The sequence below is a fragment of the Oxyura jamaicensis genome, chromosome 13 (assembly GCF_011077185.1).
Source record: "Oxyura jamaicensis isolate SHBP4307 breed ruddy duck chromosome 13, BPBGC_Ojam_1.0, whole genome shotgun sequence".
NCBI lineage: Eukaryota > Metazoa > Chordata > Aves > Anseriformes > Anatidae > Oxyura > Oxyura jamaicensis.
The window spans coordinates 1,991,577-2,008,732 of NC_048905.1; the positions used below are offsets into that span (position 1 = coordinate 1,991,577).

Sequence of the window (17,156 nt, forward strand, 5' to 3'; positions counted from 1 at the left end):
CGCGTGCTCCGCTCGGAGCGCGCTGATTGGCCGCTGGAGCCGGGAGCCGGGGGAGGCGATTGGCTCCCCGCGGCGCGCGGCCGTTGGCCCCGTTCGAATCGCGGCGCGGGGCCGGTGGCTGCCGCCATGGCCTCGTGTGGGGCGGCCCCGCGGCGCGGCGGCTGTGGTACGGGGCGGGGGGGCTGAGGGGAAAACGCGGCCTTCTCCTTTGTTCCTGGGGAAGGGCGAGGGGGGCGGGGAGAGGGGTCGGGAGTTTTATCGAGGAGTGGCTGGGGGGTGTTATCGGCCTCAGCGCAGTGAGGGTGCAGGCTCTGTCTTCTCGTCGTGAGTTCCGGCTGTTTGTGTCAGCTCCAGCTCGGGCCCCGCTGCAAGGTTCCCGTGACGGGCAGGCGTCTGCGGCGGCGAGGAGTTCGCTGTCCTCCGAAATGCACCATCGGGTTAGGAAACAGAGGGGTAAGTAGTCCTTAAAGTGTTGCAGAACCATTGGTATAATGCCTCTGAAAGCTACGCTTGTTAGCGCTTACGTGCTGTTACTGATTTGTTCTTTTTTAAAACGTTATTATTATTTGTTTTGCTTTGTTAATGGGGCTCGTTGCCCATCTTTCATCTCAACTTCAGCTGTAACAACATGTCTATTGAAGTTTTTTTCTATAAAGAATTTTATATGTAATTTCTGTTAATCAGGAGGGCCTACGTTTTGAGTTCAAACATATGATTCAAGTACTTCATTAGCTTTGTGTTGTGGTTTAACCCGGCCGGCAGCTAAACATCACACCCCTCCCTCTCTGGGATGGGGGAGAGAAATGGGAAAGTGAAGCTTGTGAGCTGAGATAGAGACAGTTTATTAAGACAGGAAATAATAATAATGATAATAGTACTACTATCAATAACGTGTACGGAACAAGTGATGCACAATGCAGTTGCTCACCACCCGCTGACCGATGCCCAGCCTATTCCCAAGCAGCCACCCCCCCACCCCAGCTAGCCACCCTATATGTTCAGCATGCCGTCAGATGGTATGGAATACCCCTTCGGTCTGTTTGGGTCAGCTGTCCTGGGTCTGTCCCCTCCCAGCTCCTGCTGCACCCCCAGCCTGCCCGCTGGCAGGACAGAGCGAGGAGCTGAAAAGTCCTTGGCATAGTGTAAGCACTGCTCTGCAGCAATTAAAACATCAGCATGTTATCAGCACTCTTCTCATCCTAATCCAAAACACAGCACCCTACCAGCTACTAGGAGGAAAATTAACTCTGTCCTAACTGAAACTGCGACACTTTGCTTTTAGTGACATTCTCATGGTTTACTAAGATGTAAGATACTCCTCAACTGAAAACTGACAGCACAAATCTGGATGGTGGTGGGGAACTTGGCAGAAGGTAAATTCTCAAAATAGGCTGTCATCAGGTAGTCTGCCTCTGAACGTTGTCAAGTGCCCAGCTGGCTAATACTGAATTGCTTGATGACAGTAGGAAAAACAGCTGGCCTGAAGTCCTGAGGCAAGTAGTTTAATAAGTAGATAGCATTCTGTCCTTCGTATAGAAAATCAATCAACTTTGTCTAGCTTGGTGAAACTTCTCTCGCCATGTGCACGCCCAACCTTTTCCTTCACCGTTCTTTTCTGCATCCTTCTGCAGGTGAGACAAATCAGAACAGTGAGAAGAATGCACCTACCCCTGTAAGTGGAGGGAGACCTGCATCTCTTGGATCAATGGTAAGACTCTTCTGTGGTATATGTAGCGCTACAAATTCTGGCTCCACCTCACCGCGACTACTCAAATCACCTAGCCCCTTTGTACAATTGCCATTAACCTATCTTGGTGAACTACGTATGGAACACATTATTTTGTGTGGATTCCTTAGTCACAAAGGAGGGAAATGGAGTAACTTTCTTTGGGATCATATGATGATTACTGGGGACTACTGAGTGGCGTGTTGAGTGGCTTTGCAAGGCTTTCTTTAATGTAGGTTGCTATGGGTTTGTTGTGGGGGGGGGTTATTTTTTTCTCTTACCATGTAATTGTGGTGCAGATGCTTCTATGTCAGATCTTGTTTCTGTTGCTTTTCTATGGTGGACAGGCCAGGGCATAAACACAGTGGTAAAAGAAACAAGGAGGGGACAACACTGTATATACTGGTTCTCAGTGCAATATGCAAGGAAATAGATGGGTTAATGAGTTGAATGGTAACCCTGACTTAGTAATTGAGTTTACTAGTACTCATGATGCAAGAAGTTAGGTGAACAAAGCAGAGCTTTAAGGTTAAGCTGAACTTAAGAGGTTAAAGTGTTTTTATTGAATTTAGGGGATGTGTATGTCTCAGGTTTTCTCAGTCTCCTTCCTGTCACAAAGGCCTTGAGCTGTCCATTCATAGTAGTGTTTACACAACGGTACAGTGGTAAATCTGACCCTAAGCTGGCCGATCTGCAGGAGAGAGACGTTTGGTTTTGATATTATGTGTGTCTTTAACAGTGTTGCCTACTGTTATGCTGAACTGTAATGTTAAATTAATATGCAGCGAGAAATCAGTTAAGTATTTCTAATGTTTGTTTTCAAAAGCCAGTTAGTGGGAGTCTGAAGCCTAGAAAAGATCTCATACTCATGAAAGAGAAAAAGAAACAGAAGACGCTGGAGAAGGAGGTATGAATACATTATGTGAGTGTAATTCTGGAATATGTTTACTGCTTCCCATAATCAAAACGATAAGCTTACTACTAATCTATGTTCGTTTGTCTCAGATATCACACCATGCCTTTCTATTCCACAGCCAAGAAGGAGAGTTTTCTTCTCTCACCAGTTAAAGCAAAGACTATTCTAACTTTTTACTGAAATATATTTGGCTCACTAGTGCAAAATAATTCAGCTGAGATTTAGGACTGCAAATCTATGGCATTTAACAATGTGGAATTGTGATAGTCTCGTCCTTTTCTGTGAATGATAAATTTTAAGATGTGTGTTCTGAATGAAAGTCAATACAGTTTAGATGCTCACCCTTTCTAGGAAAACAAAAGACATGACTTAATGATTATTTAATAAAAATTATACCATTAAATAAAAAAGAATACCTGTTATGTTGTAGATTCGTGCATTAGTGAGAGAGCGTGGAGAGCAGGATAAAAAACTTCAGGCTCTGGATGAGGATTTTGTTAAGATTGAAGCTAAGCTGAGTGCTGCAGTTCAGGAGAAAACGTCTCTTTTGGCAAACATTGCTTGCCTGAAAAAACAGCTTCTGGAACTAACAAGAACCAATGAACTACTAAAATCTAAGGTATTCAAACAAATATATCACCTATTTGCTTTGACCTTGTTGTTACTGAGTTCCCTGGTGAAGAGGGAACTTGCCTGTTGATGCATTCCCTGTGCCCCTTCGTGACCACGGTATAGAACACATCTTGAGATATTGTGGTTGTCTAAAGACAGAGCTGGACTCGCTAACATTGCTGTCCAGGACAGACAGAGATCAGTGGTGTGGTTGGTAAGGGGATGTTCTTTTGGCAGCCTGAAGAGTGATCAATATGAAGCTGTTATGCTTATTGATTTGCTATTTATTTCTAATAAGCTGTCTGAAGATGGTGTGCAGAAGAAAATGAGCAGCTTGTGCATGGAGTTAATGAAGCTCAGAAACAAGAGGGATGCTAAGGAAAAAGTAAGCTGCTTTGCGCTGCACGGGATAATAACTGAGCTGTTCAGGAACTGACAATGAAGGTCCTGCAGATTGTGCTTAGTTTCAGTCCTCTATTCTGTAGTTTCTTCTACTTTTTGCTCAGTGGAATTATAAAAAAATCTTGATTTTGCTGTTGATGTGTAAAGTATCTCTGAGTAAGTCTGAGGAAGGAAGCCTAGAAATACTTCTGTAACAGTATCAGTCTGTTGGTCAGATTACTCATATTGAAAAGTGGTTGTACCTGTGGTTTGAAGCTTAGACACGTGTTTTCTGGGTGGTGATTGTCTAATTTTAACAAATGGCTAATATCTTTAGAGATGGATAATTTGAATATAGGAGTCACATTTAGCATAGTAGCAAGTACTGTAATTAAATCCTGGTTATGAATTAATTTCAGTTTCTCTGTCTTAGACAATGGACTTATATTTGTGTTTGTTTTTTTAGACTGCACTTGCAAAACAGGAAGACATGGAAATGAAGCTGCAGGAGGTGCAAAGGAATCTAGCACATTCAAAAGGAAAAGTAGCGCAGTTAGAAGAAAAACTGTAAGTGGTCATGTAGGGAATGCGCTTAGATGGCAACGTATCTGGGCTTAGCTGCATATACTCACAGCAAGCATATAGTCTGGGGGGAGATAAAGGTCTGGAATGAACTTGATGGAAAGAAGCTTGGCACTGGCAAGTTTTCACAGAATCACAGAATAGTCTAGGTTGGAAGAGACCTCCAAGATCACCAAGTCCAACCTCTGACCTAATGCTAACAAATCTTCCACTAAACCATATCCCTAAGCTCTACATCTAAACGTCTTTTCAAGACCTCCAGGGATGGTGACTTCCCTGGGCAGCCCATTCCAATGCCTAACAACCCTTTCAGTAAAGAATTTCTTCCTAATATCCAACCTAAACCTCCCCGGCGCAACTTTAGCCCATTCCCCCTTGTCCTGTCACCAGGCACGAGGGAGAACAGACCAACCGCCACCTCGCTACAGCCTCCCTTCAGGTACCTGTAGAGTGCAATAAGGTCACCCCTGAGCCTCCTCTTCTCCAGGCTAAACAGTCCCAGCTCCCTCAGCCGCTCCTCATAAGACTTGTTCTCCAGACCCTTCACCAGCTTCGTAGCCCTTCTCTGGACTCGCTCGAGCACCTCCATGTCCTTCTTGTAGCGAGGGGCTCAAAACTGAACACAGTACTCGAGGTGCGGCCTCACCAGAGCTGAATACAGAGCCTTACGCTCAGGGGCCTTCTGCTCTTACCTAAAATCCCAGTGCTTGAATATGAGTGGATGTTTTACACTTACGTTGAAATACATAAAGCTAATAACGCAGGTACTGCAGTTCATAGTGGGAAGCAATGATGATTTGTCTAGCTAATGCAGCCCCTCGAGCATATTTGCTCATGGTGGAAGGTGGTTTAATATCTTTAGTACAAATGAGAAGACCATATTGAATAAAGAACAAAAGAGCATAGAATCACTTCTCAGAGTCAATATGAGTTTGTCAGCCACACTGGATTATGGAAAGAACACATTACTCTCAAGTTGTGATCAAATGATTCATTTGTGACTTGCTTATATGTAAACAAATAGCTTAGAAATATCTCTGAAGTGTTTCAATACATCCATCGTGAAAGGTTCTTCATTTTTAGATCTGCTACAGAGAGAGAGAAAGCTGAAGACAAATTTGACACTGAAAAACTCTTGGAATATATCACAGAGCTCAGGTAAAAACAAATTGTTCTTAGATTGGACTGGGTAAGTTAAGAGGGCAGTAAAATGAAGCCTTGTTCTGGCTGGACGAAGTAGAAGCTTGGCAACAATTATGTTTAACAGTATTGAAATGAAGGGGTGGGAAGGGGAATCTGGCCTTTTTTCCAGACAATAGGAAGGAGTCATAAGGTAACATTTTAATTACCTTTCTAAATGACTGTATTTTTGTGGGCTAAGCAGTATTACGGACAAGTTTTGTATCAGAGTCCTGACATCAGTTTTCTAACACGGTTTATTTAAACCCATAAATCAAGCTAGACTTGTTTACCTCTAAATTACTGGCAGTAATGCCTTTGATCACTCACTTGTAAAAATGGTCTTAACTTCCAGTGGACTTTGTAATATACTGGTTTTCAGTCAAGAGTTGATCCATGTTGCTTTCGCTTGAGAAAAACATAGTCTGATAGCAAAAATTACCAGTACAGTGCTTTGTAACAGATGGAAACACTAACCAGTTTTCATAGTCAGGTGTACCTAGCTCATGACGTGGTGAAAATACAAAACCATTTTAAGCTGTGTGACTATGTAAGTTTTTCTTAAAACACCCGTTTTGAAATCAATTGCGTTTCATTTTAAGTAACCTGTCTTAGTGCACAAAAACTTATCTGGAACACTAGCTGAAGGGTGCTTTTCTGTCGAAAACCAAGAATTTCTCCTTTGTGCTGAAGTGTAAGCTTAAAAATGAAACTTAGTGATAACAAATACCTGAATTTTCTTCTACAGTAGTATTGCAGAAACTGTAGAGAAATACAAACTAGATGTTGCCCAGATGAAAGAGACATTGATAAAGAAAGACCAAGACATTGAGACCCTGACTGATACACTCAAAACAAAAGAGGAAGAATCACGTACACTGATCAGAGAACATAATGAAAGGTGTGAGTTGCTTGAACAAGAAAAAGGTAATTGCTAGTGCCTTTCTGCTGTTCACATAGTTGGGATCACTTACACATCCTAAAGCATCTCTAATAGGTTAATAAGCATCTCTAATAGGTTAAAATGTCAGGGCAGGTTCAAAGCTAAGTCAGCTTTATGAGCTCCAACTGAGAACAGCTCACCATAATTCCATCTATATGGAAACCTCCTTGGACACACCTCTGTCAAGTCTAAATTTATATTTCCATGGAGGTATACTAAAGTAGACACTATAGAATTTGAAGTTGTTTGCATGCTAGGCTTTAATCTGAAAGTTGAACGCAAATGACTTGTTCCTTAATCTTCCTTGAGAAGCAGTGCTATATTGCTGTAATACACTGTTAGAGCTTTATGCACTAGTTCATTGAAGTACTGTGTGTCCAGGAAACCCTCAGCCCTGTCCTATTCTCCCCTTCCTCTCTCCCATCTCCACCACCCCATCTTTGAGGGAATTATTTAGAAGTTTTTCCTCAACCATAGCTGTTCCCATTCCTAGCTGTTTTGATAAAATCTAATTCATTGAACCAAAGATCCCTACCTTAAAAAATCCCTTTCCTTAAAAATCCTATCCCTTAAATTATTTTAAGTGGGATTCTTGGTGAGTTCCCAGATTAGTAAAAGATGAGTATTTTTGTTGTTTTTTTTTTTTTTTTTCCATGCCTAACTTTAAAGCTAGAATGAATTAGTATTAAAGTACTATGAAGAAAAGGTGTCGTATTTCTTGGAAGGTAGAGAATGCACTACCTGTTATACTGACAATTGCTCTATGCAGAGAAAGAGTCTTCTGAGAGCAGGGGAAAAATCCTGAGTATGAATGCTGAAATAGAAGATCTGAAAAAAAAAATTGGCTTAGAAGAACAAGAACACCAAAAACTGCTTCAGAAGCAAGAGGAGATTCTCTCTCAGCTGCAGCAAGAGAAGGTAAATACAGACTTTAATTTAGTCTAAAAATATTCTAATCCCAATGCCTGGGACTGAATGTTCTGATTTTGGTTAACCATAAAGTTGCTATACTAATAATGGTTTAATCTGTGGGATGCAGAAATGGATGCTGGCCAGCAATAACTGTGTGTGATCTCTTGTCTTATAAGAATCACAGCTGGCATGATAGTTGTTCTGTTTCTTCCATAAATTTGCTCTTATTGTGGTGCTATAAGGTTTGAGCATTGCAAAGTAGCCTTCAATATCTAGAAAGCTACTGGTAATTTTAACATCAGTTATATTCTGGCCCGTAGGAGCTGTCTGCATCTATCCAGCAGAAGTTACTAGATTTTCAAGATGAGGTAACAAGTGAGAGACACCTCTTGGAAGAAGAGATGAAGGTTGCAATGAATGAACTGGATAAATTGCATGCTAAGGAGAAGAAAGCAGAGAAGTTGGTGAAGTGGTTGGAACAAGAAACCAAATCTAAAACTCTTGAGCTTGCACAGATGGAAGTAAAGTTGAAAGGGTTTGTGAAGTAATCTCAGTTTAAAGTTTTAGAAGGAAAATATGTTAAATCAACAGCATAAACAAAGCTTTTGAGCCTAATTCAGGTTTTAAAGAAACCTGAATACATCGGAATGTATTTCTTGCTGGGTTTTGATTAATGGCAGCAGTTAGAAGCAATCTAGCTGAATGATTTAAATAACTTTAAATGATGTTTTTTAAAGCTGTTTAATTAGCATGCTGAGAGTTGCCTGACGTGCCAGTACTGTAGTAATGTGAAGTTATTGGGAAGAATAAGCTGCATGGATTTTTTTTATTGCTATTTATGTTCTGGAGAAGGTAATCACTAGGAGAGAATTTTCAAGCAAGTTGTTTTTAACTTTCATGTGTTGAAAGCTTACTAGCAGCTATTAAATCTATTCCATACATGAGATAACTTGGAAATTAAGGGGTGGGTGAAGTCTTTGTTTGCTATGAAGATGGTGCTTTAATACATGGAAAGTTGTGGCAGAGACATTACTGATTTGTCAGTATGCAAGTATTGCTGCTGCCAGCCTTCTGTAACAGGTAATATATTCAGGCATGTTTATCTCCAGCATGGAGTGTTGCATTTTTATTTTAGGAAGAATGCTGAGTTGGAGCAAATCAATGAAATGCACAGCAGTACAGTTCGGCAAATACAGGAAGAGCATAGCAACACATTGTGTAAACTGGGAAAGACTCTTGCTGAGTTTGAAAGGTATTTAAGTTCCATTAAGATGTCGGGCAGCAATGATCTCTGAAACTATAATAACATATGCTCTTTATTCATCTGCCTTAGTATTTCACATTGTATATGAGAACTGGTGTGATATTATAGCGTTTTTATGGGCTTTTTTGATGGCATTAAGAAATGTTACTTATTCCATTTCAGTATTAGTCGGGTGTGATGACATACTTGGTAATCTAGTTGAGGAAGCTGTGGATGTTTCTTCTCCAATGTAACCAAGTGGAATACTCAAGTGCTCTACTCAATGAGAGTTGTAACTAGCAAAGATGGTCTCTGTACATTAAAGTATCTTGCAGTAAGTCTTCCTGTTCAGGCTCAAAACTGATGATTGTCCTACAGTTCTTGCAGATCTTTGTTTTCACAATATTCAGATTGTAGTATGTTGATACTGTTACTGTTAGGAATGCAAGGCAAACCTGAAGGATCAGGCGTCCCTCTTGTTTTTATAGGCAGTGTTTTCACATCTAGGTAGAAATTTTAAATGTATCATAGAATATGCCATAGTTTTGCTGCTTATGGCTTGATGGATTAGAAAATCTTTTATGCCTTTACAGGATGAGTTTGGATTGCTCTCGTAAGGCTTGAACTGGTTAATCTGCATTTGTTTAAAGTAACAAGTATTTTCTTATTTGCACTGTCATACTAGCTACAAGAAGACAATAGCTGAAGAAATACGCAGCCTTAAAGTGGAGAATACATCTCTGCAAGAACAAATTGCTGACCTAAAAAAAACAAGCCAAGATAATCTACAGCTGCTTCAGGAAGCAGAGTACACTAAAGACAAAGCAAAAGAAGAATGTGCAAGGTATTGGGCTGAAAACCTTTTCCTTAAGCCAGCTGAGGCTTGCCTGCTTAACTAGAACTTAGCATGGTGCTCTATCAAATAATAATAGCTTTTGTTGTAACTGTACATATCTTCCTTTTTTCCTATGCAGAAGGCTGAAAGTGTTGATAGACAAAATGCATTAGGATTATATGTATTAGAAATGTAAAAATTATATGTATTTGCTTGCAAATTTTCCTTTAGATGGAACATAGGTAAAGGAAAATCTTTAACTGAGTTCTGTTGGAATATTGTTTTTATGAGACATACTAGTTACAATGACTGTTCCATGAACTAGTAAGATCCACAGGGGCAGACAAACATATTTAATTCAGATCTGACCATCTGCTGCTCTGTCCTGAATAACGTCTGTCATCTCAAGTTCTGCTCACAAGCAGATGCTGATTAACAGTCCTCAAATTCACACACTGCAGTGAAATAAACAAAAGCCTGCCCTCTGCCCAATGTGCAACATCACAGTGCAGCTGAAAAGTAGTAAAGCCAGCAGTTGTCCTTGGCCAGTATTGTGGATGTGTTTCTCTGACCAGATAACAGCAGCGTAGTGGTGCATGCTCTCCTTTGAGCTCAGTGTGGCAGACAATCTGCAAGCTCCCTGCTGTGGGCAAGTGATGGGAAGAAATGAGGGAGTTGGGTCATAAATGGTCCCAGCGTACAATTGCCATTATTAAGCAACTGAGGCAACTGCCTGTACATGTGCTGCATTGTGGAGTATTTTGTGTGTGCACTAAATTTCCTTCCCTGCTTCTCTGTCATCACTAGCTAGCTTCCAAAGCTGAAGTTGGTTTTAAGTCTGCAACTATGCTCTAACATTTTCAACAGTTGAATGTGTCAACCATTCACATGCAACTGCATTTAAACCCTTTTTTTGGCCAAACTAAGTTGAGCCATTTCTATCTCTCCATCTGTCATAATGCTTTGCTGACTTAGAAAATGTTTCTGTAATGCTTCTGCTGTTTCATTCACCTATAGCCAGGACGTTAAGACTGCCCAAAGGGAATTATAGCTTACTCCAGCTTATCTTAAAACACCTTTGGTTTTTAAGATGATGTCCTTTATTTTCTCCTTGCTTGTTTGATATTTCTTCCAGTTTCTATTACAGCTGTTAAAAGAAAAGCAGCTGAAGAGTTATTTTCTGTTTTACATGCCTCCTGTAGAGTGTGGCAAGGGGATGGATTTAGTCTCCATCTAGATGATAAAAACAAATAGCTTAGGTAAGAGAGGGAAGACAACGTTTTAGATGTAAAATTTGTGAACCCTTGAGGTCATCACACTGAATGGTCTTGGCTAGCTTCTACTTGAGCAAACCTCTGCATGAAAAGCCTACTGGAGTACCTTCCATTAAGAGCTGCTAGTATTAAACAGTCACAAATAAGAAACGTGAGACTTCCTTGCTTTGAAAGCACTGCTTCACAGAAGTTAAACCACATCTTGATTCTTGTTGCTTTCTGTACTATATTGTTCTCTTACGGTACTGTTAGCACAAACCTTCATTTCAGTTCAAGTAACAGATTTTCAAACATGGTTACTCATAATTTTAATATTAATTACTAGTGTAAATAATAAAGTAAAAAACTTAATGATGGCTCATTATGTATGGTTGATGTTTTCCTCAGGATGCTTTTAGAAGCCCAGACAAAGCTTGCACTGAAAGAAGCAGAAGCAGAGAGAACAAGAGAGTCTTGCCTTGCACAAATGACTAAGCTTCAGGAAAAACTGAAAGAGCAAACTGAAGATCTACAAAAAAAACTTGAAGCAGAAAGATCAAGGTGACTTTTCAGAAACTAAACTTGGGTATTGTACCACACCCCAGTTTTATTGTGAAGAAATGCTGAGAGCTGAAATTCTACTTTTTGCTTCTTAGGAAAACCATAAGTGAAGATGTGACCTCTAGCTTAAAAGAAGAGATAAAGACTTGGCGTAATCTATATGAAGAGTTGCATAACAAAACTAAGCCTTTTCAGGTGTGTGAAGAAATAGGTGTTTATTACGATGTTGACTTCAGACTTTATTAGTATGTTGACTCTTGAGTTTTTCTCGAGAAATAAACATGCTATCAGCCATTCTACAACATTCATCTTGTTACGATTTCCTAAGTTACCATCCTTTCATCCAGCTATGTCACTACCCGAAACAATTGTTCTTTGTAGATCTCAGTCAGCTTAAAAAAAAAGTTAGACTTAGAAATAAAAATAAGAAATGTACTATGTATTTCAGCGCCAGCTAGATGCATTTGAAGCAGAGAAGAATGCTCTCTTAAATGAGCATGGTGCAGCCCAAGAAGAACTGAATAAACTAAGTGATGCATATGCGAAACTACTTGGCCACCAGAACCAGAAACAAAAAATCAAGCATGTTATGAAGTTGAAGGAGGAGAACACCCACTTGAAACAGGTTTGTCTAACAGTAATGTTAGAAATTGGAAATTCATTTACTTGATTCTTTTTGTTTATTTTCTGAATTCTCTAAGTACTTACAGACTAACTCTGCAAGCTACTTGTTTTCTATGGTTTGTAAATTCCTTGTGTGCACTAGGCTAGAACGAACCACTAGTTCCAGAACAGTAAGAGAATCTGTTTTAGTGAGGACTAAATATGTGGTATACAGGGTGATCTTTCCTCTTGTTCTTAATCTAACTTCTAAGAATTGTTTTCCTTAGGATGTCTCCAAACTGCGTGCACTGCTAGCAAAACAAAAGCAAACAAACAGGGATCTTCAGGAGCAACTCTGTGCAATTCAGGGCATTAGGCGGTTTGATCCTTCCAAAGCTTTCCAGCATGACAGCAAGGAAAATATCTCTCCAAGAACTCCTTTGAAAGAAGGTAAGCACAGATATTGATATGTGTCGTTGTATCTCTTTAACTTATCCAAAGAACATATGGCAGTCTTGCATAGTCTACTTCACTTGGGGAAGGAAGGAGATAGCATCTCCTGTGTTTTACGGCCCGTGTTGGGAGGCTACAGCTGTGGGGTATTTCCAGTGTACTTTTGACCATTGCATTTCCCAGATCTGTTTGTTTTAATGTTAGCCGAGATGGCTGTTTGTCAGGTCAGACAACAGAAAGTGTGTTTAATATGGAGAAGTGGGTTACGGGCTCAACTGTTTTGCATGAGATTGTAAGATCCGAACCTTGTTCTGCGGCTGTGTATCACCCACTGACTTCTCAGACAATTTACCTGTTGTAGCTAATCCAGTGGTAGTCAGCATCTTCTGCAATGGCAATAAGGGTAAAAGTGACTCAGAGGATTGAGACCTGGTTGTTTAGTTGGTACTTGCAGGACCATACACTGCTGCAGGTGTACAGGTAGGAAGCAAAAAGCCTGCTGCAGGTGAATGTGGAAGATTCCACGTGGAGTTGGGGAGGATACAGATCATGAGCAGACCTTTGCTTCAGAATGTATTCCAGTGTCTGAAGTTCTGGTCTTGCCTGTTATGTGCAATCTAATGCTTTCCTTTACCCCAGCACACAAATAATTGTTCAAGGTGAGGGAGCAGTAGTGCAAAATCCAAACTTAGTAATGTTTTTCCATTGCAGGTAATAGAAACCAAGTGTAATCTTTTCTTGCTATGAAGAAAAATATTTTACATCACCAATAAACTTAAGTAATACAGAAGATTTCAACAGACTATTTGTTTAAGGTAAAATTGGGTGCTGTATGTTATACATATTAGCATGATTACTTGAGAAGTGATATAAAACAGCCAATTTTTAGAAAAACCACACTTGGGCGTACTCAAATTGGAGGCCACAGAGGGCTGCATGTTCTAGACTCCTGGTAACATCCTCGCAATCTTGGACTTGGAAGCTGCTTAGTTTGTTTTTCTAACAGCGCAACTTAAGTTCAGAAAAGGTGAATAATAATTAGGCAAAAAGGATAACAAAACCTGCATTCATGTAAGAGGTTATTTTGTACCTGTTTTTTTCAGTTCCAGGTTAAATTAATTTTGCTGATTATAGTTGCTTTGATACCAACGGCATGAGCACTTTCCAGAGACTTTCTCTTTTGTGGCCTATGTAATGCAGGTCAGATGTAAAAAGTCATATTGTACAGTTGGTTTGGATTTTTTTATAATTTGTATTCAGGACATGCTGATTTCTTTCCTGGGGCTAGATAATGCAACTATTGATCTCCAGAAGAGGATTTCCAGGTCAGACTTGGACTGCCTTATCTATGTGACTGTCTTTGCATCCCATAGCTAAGATTAAGGTCTTAAGGGAAATCTGTTTTACCAATGTTGTGCTCACTGGACTCTTAAATAGTCATAGCTGTTGCAGCCAGCTGTCTTACTGGATCAATGTTATGTGGATGGGAATATCAACAGAACTTCTTTTTAATAGGGTATGAGGATGCCCGCTATGCATTCATTTTTATAGACTTGGATTTTGGCAAGGCGGAATGAATCTGAACCGCGTCTAAAATTAAGAATGTTTTAGCAGAATAAATATTTTAAATTAGTTTTTGTCCATTTCCTTCTTAAACCAGTGATTAAGAAAAGCAACATAAAATTACCCTGTAAGTGACCTAGTGTTTTAATCTTAAATCTTCACAATAAAACGTAGTATCAGGCTTGTCTGAAAGACAATGTAATTCTCAAGCTGTACAGAAGAAATTATTTAGCTGAACTGCACAATATAGCTTGCAATTCTTTTACTCTGTTATTTCTGGTGAATTTCTATTAATATAGAAATAAATACTGGAACTCAAATGAAACATGTGGAACTGTGTTTTTACTAATTGTATATACTAATATTTCGTATACGTGTGCTGCAAAGAGTAAATATTACAAAGCTTAGCATGTCACTTATGGTAATACTGGAGAAATGAAATATTGAAAATGCATTCTAAGTCTGAAGAAATAAATTGGTGGTTCTTACACTAATGCCATCTTTGTGTGTTTACTTGAGCTTCTGAAGATGAGATGTTTGAATTGAGAAATACACTTAATGTTCAATTTATGGTGTTGGCTGAAGTAGAGAGGCATTTTATGAGGAACTTACTGTAATCATTTAAGAAGACTAGAGTTCGCTGTGTGGAGAAAATGATCAAGTTAGCTGGTTTTATTGTCTGAAAGATGCAAGTGGGATGAAAGACAACTACGGAAGAAAGAGAGCTTAGTCTTACTGTCTCATTGGATGAGAACTTGGTCTTCATGGAAAGCCTAATGTTACACCGTTGTTTACACCCAGCAGCCAATGGGTGTAAAATTAACAGTTGGGTAGACCAAACTTGATTGAGTGAAAAGCAGAGCAAAGAGTAACAGGGCAAGGGCAGAATTCCATATTCACAACAACAACAAAACTAAAACAAACCAAAAAAAAACCTTGTGTTCTTGCATTTTCACTTGTAACACTTGACTGCTCTTATACTGGTGTTTTTGTCTCAAGATTGCATGCTCCTAAGCAAGGTTGCTGAGAGTTGCACACTTGCTTTGGTGTTCTTCTCTTAAGGGTGTTTTTAAGGCAAAAATCACTGTTCATAAATCAGAATGCAAAAATCTGATGAAACACCTTTTTGACCCAAAAAAAGACATTAAGAGTTCCATGTGTTTATAAATGTGTAAGCTAGTCTTGTATTGCAGGAAAGATTAAGAACGAGTGTTAAGCAAAGGTTCTACAAAGCTCAAACATACATGATGGCACTGAATTCGTGTGCACTTTCAACTGAATCTTACTGATGCAGAACATGTCAAATAGCAGAAAGTTAGCAAGAGTTGGTCAGTGGGTGAAAGAACACTAAGCGAAGCAAAGTACTGCAAGTATCACGGAAGTATGCTTTTATGCCTGACTACGTCCTTCTTTCACACAGCCTTAATGATTAAAACTTTCTACCTTAAGTGGGAGTTTTGCCAAAGTCAGTTTTAAATCCTTAATGTTTTGTACTAATAAAAATAATAGGACAACTCCGAAATAACTACACCAGCCTTACAGCATTGTCAGCTTTTGCTTTGATGTTAAAATATGAATAAATAGCATAGAGCAGGTTTGTGAGAGATGGTGGGGGGGAAAAGCTGAAAAGCTTTGTCAGCTTCAGTTAAAGGGATAGTGCTAGTTTCATGCACATGCTATATATTTTTGATCAACCACCACTTTTTCAATTGTTTAACTGACTTGAGCTGTTGCTGTAAGAATCCATTAATTTCATGTTGTGGCATATGCCTTATTCTGTTTTGTACTGAAAGCACTATGTAACAGGAACTTATTTCTCTGATCATGTCTCAGTATTGTAGCAAGATCTGGGTTCTCCCGTGCCTACATTTAAGATGAAGAGCGCTAGAATCCTCAGTCTAGCTGACCTCATTAGAGCCCACCTCCTGTTCCCATACAAAGAAAATGGCATGAGGCTCAGTGCCAGTGCTTGGAATAAATGTATGCACACAAGGGTTGCACTTGCTCATGCTGGCTACTGTGAAATCAAAATTGAAGTTCATATCGAGCCTTTCAAATGGTACCACTGGGAATAGAACCAAGCTTAACAGGATTCAGAACCACATGTGATCTAGGGCTCGGATTAGCATTTGGGTTTCAAAGGTCATCTGAGCTACTGCTTCTTTCAGTCCACGTGCTCTCTGCAGGCAAAAGCAGACAAAGGCACGAATGCACCGTTGAACAGCAATCATTGCCTAGACGGGGAATTCCTCCTACAGTTTGAGGCAATGCCTGAAATGCTGGTGGAAATGGATCAGGTAAGGATCTGGAGATTTACATTAGAAGGTTGCTGCCACACTTTGGTTACAGAATCTAGGCAGAATGAGAGAAAGAATTAATTGTAGTTCCTGCTATTACAGCCTGGAATGTTTAATTATGAATGGTACGTTCCAGTTAGCCAGGGATGCATTATGCTGGTACGACTGATGTGGGCTATTGTCAATTTTTGATTCCACTATTCCAAGGAAGCCATGTTTCCCAAAATAAATCTATTTATGATTAAAACTAATAAACTAGAAAAATTAGTGAATTCAGTGTAATTAAAGCTTTATAACAAAGTAACAAATTGCATATAGTTTTTGTAGCAGGTATAGTGGTGACAAAGCTGAAGATATTTTACAGACGAATTTATAGTAATAGCTTGAGACCTAGGTGCTTAATACGTTTTCCTGTTTTTATCTTGATTTAAGTCTGGAAAGTAGAATTTATTACCACTTTTTTCAAGAAGGTTAAGTATTGCAGTGGTTATAGGGAGGAAGGGCTGTGGTTCAGAATGCACTCAAGAGTTGTTACCTTGGTATTACAGTACAATTTGGCATTTCACATTTCTTCTTAATTTCAAGTTGTGAATGAGTGATATTTTGAATAAAATTCTAAGATATGGGAAAGGGAATAATTACGTATTTACTGTTCACTACAAGGAAAAAATAAGCTCTCTACCATTCAAGAAGGGAGGAATCAGCTGAAGCGTTATTACAGGTATGCTGTTTTGTCCTGTAGCAGTTTTTGGCTTTCTGTACGTCATGATCATTGTTGATACAGGATTCCATTCAAGTTTAACTATCTGGCATTTTTAATAGTGTTTTAATTGCTGTGGTAGAAGCTGTTAATTTCGGAGGTACTCCGTGGTGCTTTTAATCACGTCAGCCTGGCCTGCCTTCAGCAGGTGCAGCTGTACGAGCACCCCTAACACGTCCGACGCAGCTCGCTGCCCCCGGCAGGGCGGGGCCCAGCCGCCGCCTTTGGGGGGAAGCAGCGCCGCGGGGCCGGGATCCGCCCGTCCCGGGGGGGGGGCGGTGCTCGGCCCCCGGCCGCGGCCCGCAGCCGCCCGCTCCCTCAGGGCCGCCCCCCGCCG

General features: G+C 40.0%; 1 protein-coding gene across 2 annotated transcripts; it reads left to right on the forward strand.

The window, feature by feature from the left end:
* The first annotated feature begins 36 nt into the window (after positions 1-36).
* HMMR (hyaluronan mediated motility receptor) lies at positions 37-14,087 on the forward strand. Of its 2 annotated transcripts, XR_004754287.1 has the most exons (19): positions 37-166; positions 349-453; positions 1,632-1,708; positions 2,553-2,633; positions 3,073-3,261; positions 3,553-3,639; positions 4,102-4,202; positions 5,301-5,375; positions 6,145-6,323; positions 7,109-7,257; positions 7,572-7,786; positions 8,387-8,503; positions 9,180-9,338; positions 10,991-11,143; positions 11,239-11,338; positions 11,592-11,768; positions 12,034-12,196; positions 12,911-13,014; positions 13,460-14,087. XR_004754287.1 is itself a non-coding variant. In XM_035338257.1 (18 exons), exons 1-18 carry the CDS (start codon positions 127-129, stop codon positions 12,928-12,930), a joined length of 2,187 nt encoding a protein of 728 aa, XP_035194148.1. In that variant the 5' UTR covers positions 37-126; the 3' UTR covers positions 12,931-14,087. The 2 variants fall into 2 exon arrangements, 1 of the variants encoding a protein (XP_035194148.1); XM_035338257.1 differs by having other exon boundaries at positions 12,911-14,087.
* Positions 14,088-17,156: the final 3,069 nt, after the last annotated feature.

Bases quoted from the DNA above. Each gene is read 5' to 3' on its own strand.
- HMMR (XM_035338257.1), top strand. From the start codon at position 127: ATGGCCTCGTGTGGGGCGGCCCCGCGGCGCGGCGGCTGTG. The intron at 3,640-4,101 runs GTAAGCTGCTTT...TTGTTTTTTTAG, and splicing joins AGAGGGATGCTAAGGAAAAA to ACTGCACTTGCAAAACAGGA. The intron at 9,339-10,990 runs GTATTGGGCTGA...TGTTTTCCTCAG, and splicing joins GCAAAAGAAGAATGTGCAAG to GATGCTTTTAGAAGCCCAGA.